This window comes from Limulus polyphemus, unplaced genomic scaffold (genome assembly GCF_000517525.1).
Source record: "Limulus polyphemus unplaced genomic scaffold, Limulus_polyphemus-2.1.2 Scaffold7687, whole genome shotgun sequence".
Classification (NCBI taxonomy): domain Eukaryota; kingdom Metazoa; phylum Arthropoda; class Merostomata; order Xiphosura; family Limulidae; genus Limulus; species Limulus polyphemus.
Genome location: NW_013673297.1, coordinates 1228 through 3247, shown reverse-complemented (window position 1 = coordinate 3247; position 2020 = coordinate 1228). Strand labels below are relative to the sequence as shown.

General features: G+C 29.6%; 1 protein-coding gene across 1 annotated transcript in view; it reads left to right on the top strand.

Moving 5' to 3' along the window:
* The window catches only part of LOC106474791 (syntaxin-binding protein 1-like), a gene marked incomplete at its 3' end in the record, with an annotated part of 7309 nt that extends 6224 nt beyond the window's left edge, over nucleotides 1–1085 (top strand). Inside the window, exon 3 of the mRNA XM_013935481.2 lies at nucleotides 1009–1085. Within this exon, the coding sequence (XP_013790935.1) occupies nucleotides 1009–1085 (77 nt within the window). The remainder of the gene's footprint in view (nucleotides 1–1008) is intronic.
* Between the last annotated feature and the right edge of the window lie 935 nt (nucleotides 1086–2020).

Here is a 2020-nt window from a genome sequence, read left to right as displayed (position 1 = left end):
CTCTGTAAACACAAATTAGTTAGCATAAATCAGTTAAATGACGAATAATTAGGTGTCTATTTACTTGTGACCACGCTCTGTATAAAGTTAGTTACCATGAAAAAGTTTCTCAGCACATGTCAGTGCAGATAGCCAAGCTGCTTTGCACCAATAAATGCCAAACAACCAACCAAACTCAGTACATGTCATCATAACTATACTTGTAATGTTTAAGAAAAATACAAATAATGATCATTACATCAATAAAAATAATTAATAAAGAGACTGCATTATAAATATAACTAAGTTTGTCAATATCCGTTATCTCTTCTCCACGTATGCTACAAAAGACAAAAACTATTACGTAGCCTAAATTTGTTTTCACTTTTGCAAAATGTGAGAACCATAAGCACCAAGTAACTCTGTAAATATAGATAAAATAGTTTGACTCAAACCACAAACTTATTTTAAGCTAATTCTGTTTTTAGGGCCTTAATGCAAATAACATTATACTCTTTGTTACATGTACTTTAAACACGACCAGTATTAAATGTTTATAGCTGGAACTAGAAATGCAGGATGTTATGTACATATGTTAGTTTTTTCTCATTGACTGCACTGAAGTTTAGAAGGATGGAATGCTTTTTACCATATAGAAACAACTACTGTATTAACTGCATGTAAGTTGTATTTAGTGTTCACCAGGATTTGTCATTAAAAAAACTATTGATCCTGTATATATATTTTTTTCTGAACTGGTCCAAGGATATTGTATTTGTATGTTTAATCTACTGTCAAATAGGATTCCTCTGTCAGTGAAATTTATTAAACTAAATGTTTCTTTGCATAATTTTGTTGTTTATTTTAACATATTTGTGTGATGTAATCAGACCACATATTTCAGTTGTTTCAAGTATGATTCTAACACTTTTTGACAGTAATTTGGTGTCTGGAAATACCCTTTATCAAATATCCTTTAAATGTTTGGTATTATATATAATAATATGATCCTTTTAAAATTTGATATAGTTGTGGAAGACATTTTCAAGAAACGTGAACCTCTGCCAAACATGGAAGCAATATATTTAATTACTCCAGTAGAAAAGGTATGTTTTCATTTTAGTTAACAAAGAATTTTCTTTGTTTATCATTAGCATCCGATATGTTAAAACTATTCTTAATTAGATATGCCAGGTACAACAGAATACGTAGTTGTGAAAACCAAAAATATGCAAGTTTGAAGTATCTCAGTCTTCCTATTACGGTCAGTTCTGATTCTCAAACATGACTTGTAACATCTAACAAGGTCTTTAAATGTTTTAAATTTTCTATATGCACTACATCATTTAGGAATCTGTTTCATATATGTACACTCTTTGTTAATGGTATTAACTTCCTTTGAGTTTAACATGCACTCAAATCCCAATATGTGGAAAATATAGACATATGGAACACATAACATGATCACACCTAGCAGCAGCAAAAGTTCAAAAATCATTAAATAATGTCGAGGGTGGTGTAATGTCTGGAGAGGAAATATGAATACAAAAAAATACAAGAAATAGTTTTTCATAAATCACTTAAAAAGAACATCCAAAAGGTAAGTAAGATCAAACTTAGATATGTAACACACCAATTCGGTTGTGTAACCCTATAAAGTTCTTAACAATACATTTCAGTAAACAATTAACATGGAATAGTCACTTTTCTAAAATATTTATCAAAGTGTGCCAGAGACTAAACTACCTTTGGAAAATCAGAGGCTACACTAAAGTATGTGATTCCAAAATCATTTTATTAATATATAAAGTATATATAAGACCTATAATTGAATATGGCAACATTATAACATGACCAATAACCTGTATAAATCACAACACAGTTAACCTTCTCTCTACAAATTACACCTAAACAGAACACTATTCTGTTTGAACTAATGGCTTAATATTGAATATCTCCCTTATTTTTTACTTTTTGACATTGATTTGTTGCTTTTACAGAGTGAAACAATGGTAATTTTTCAAATTTAGCATGCCCACAT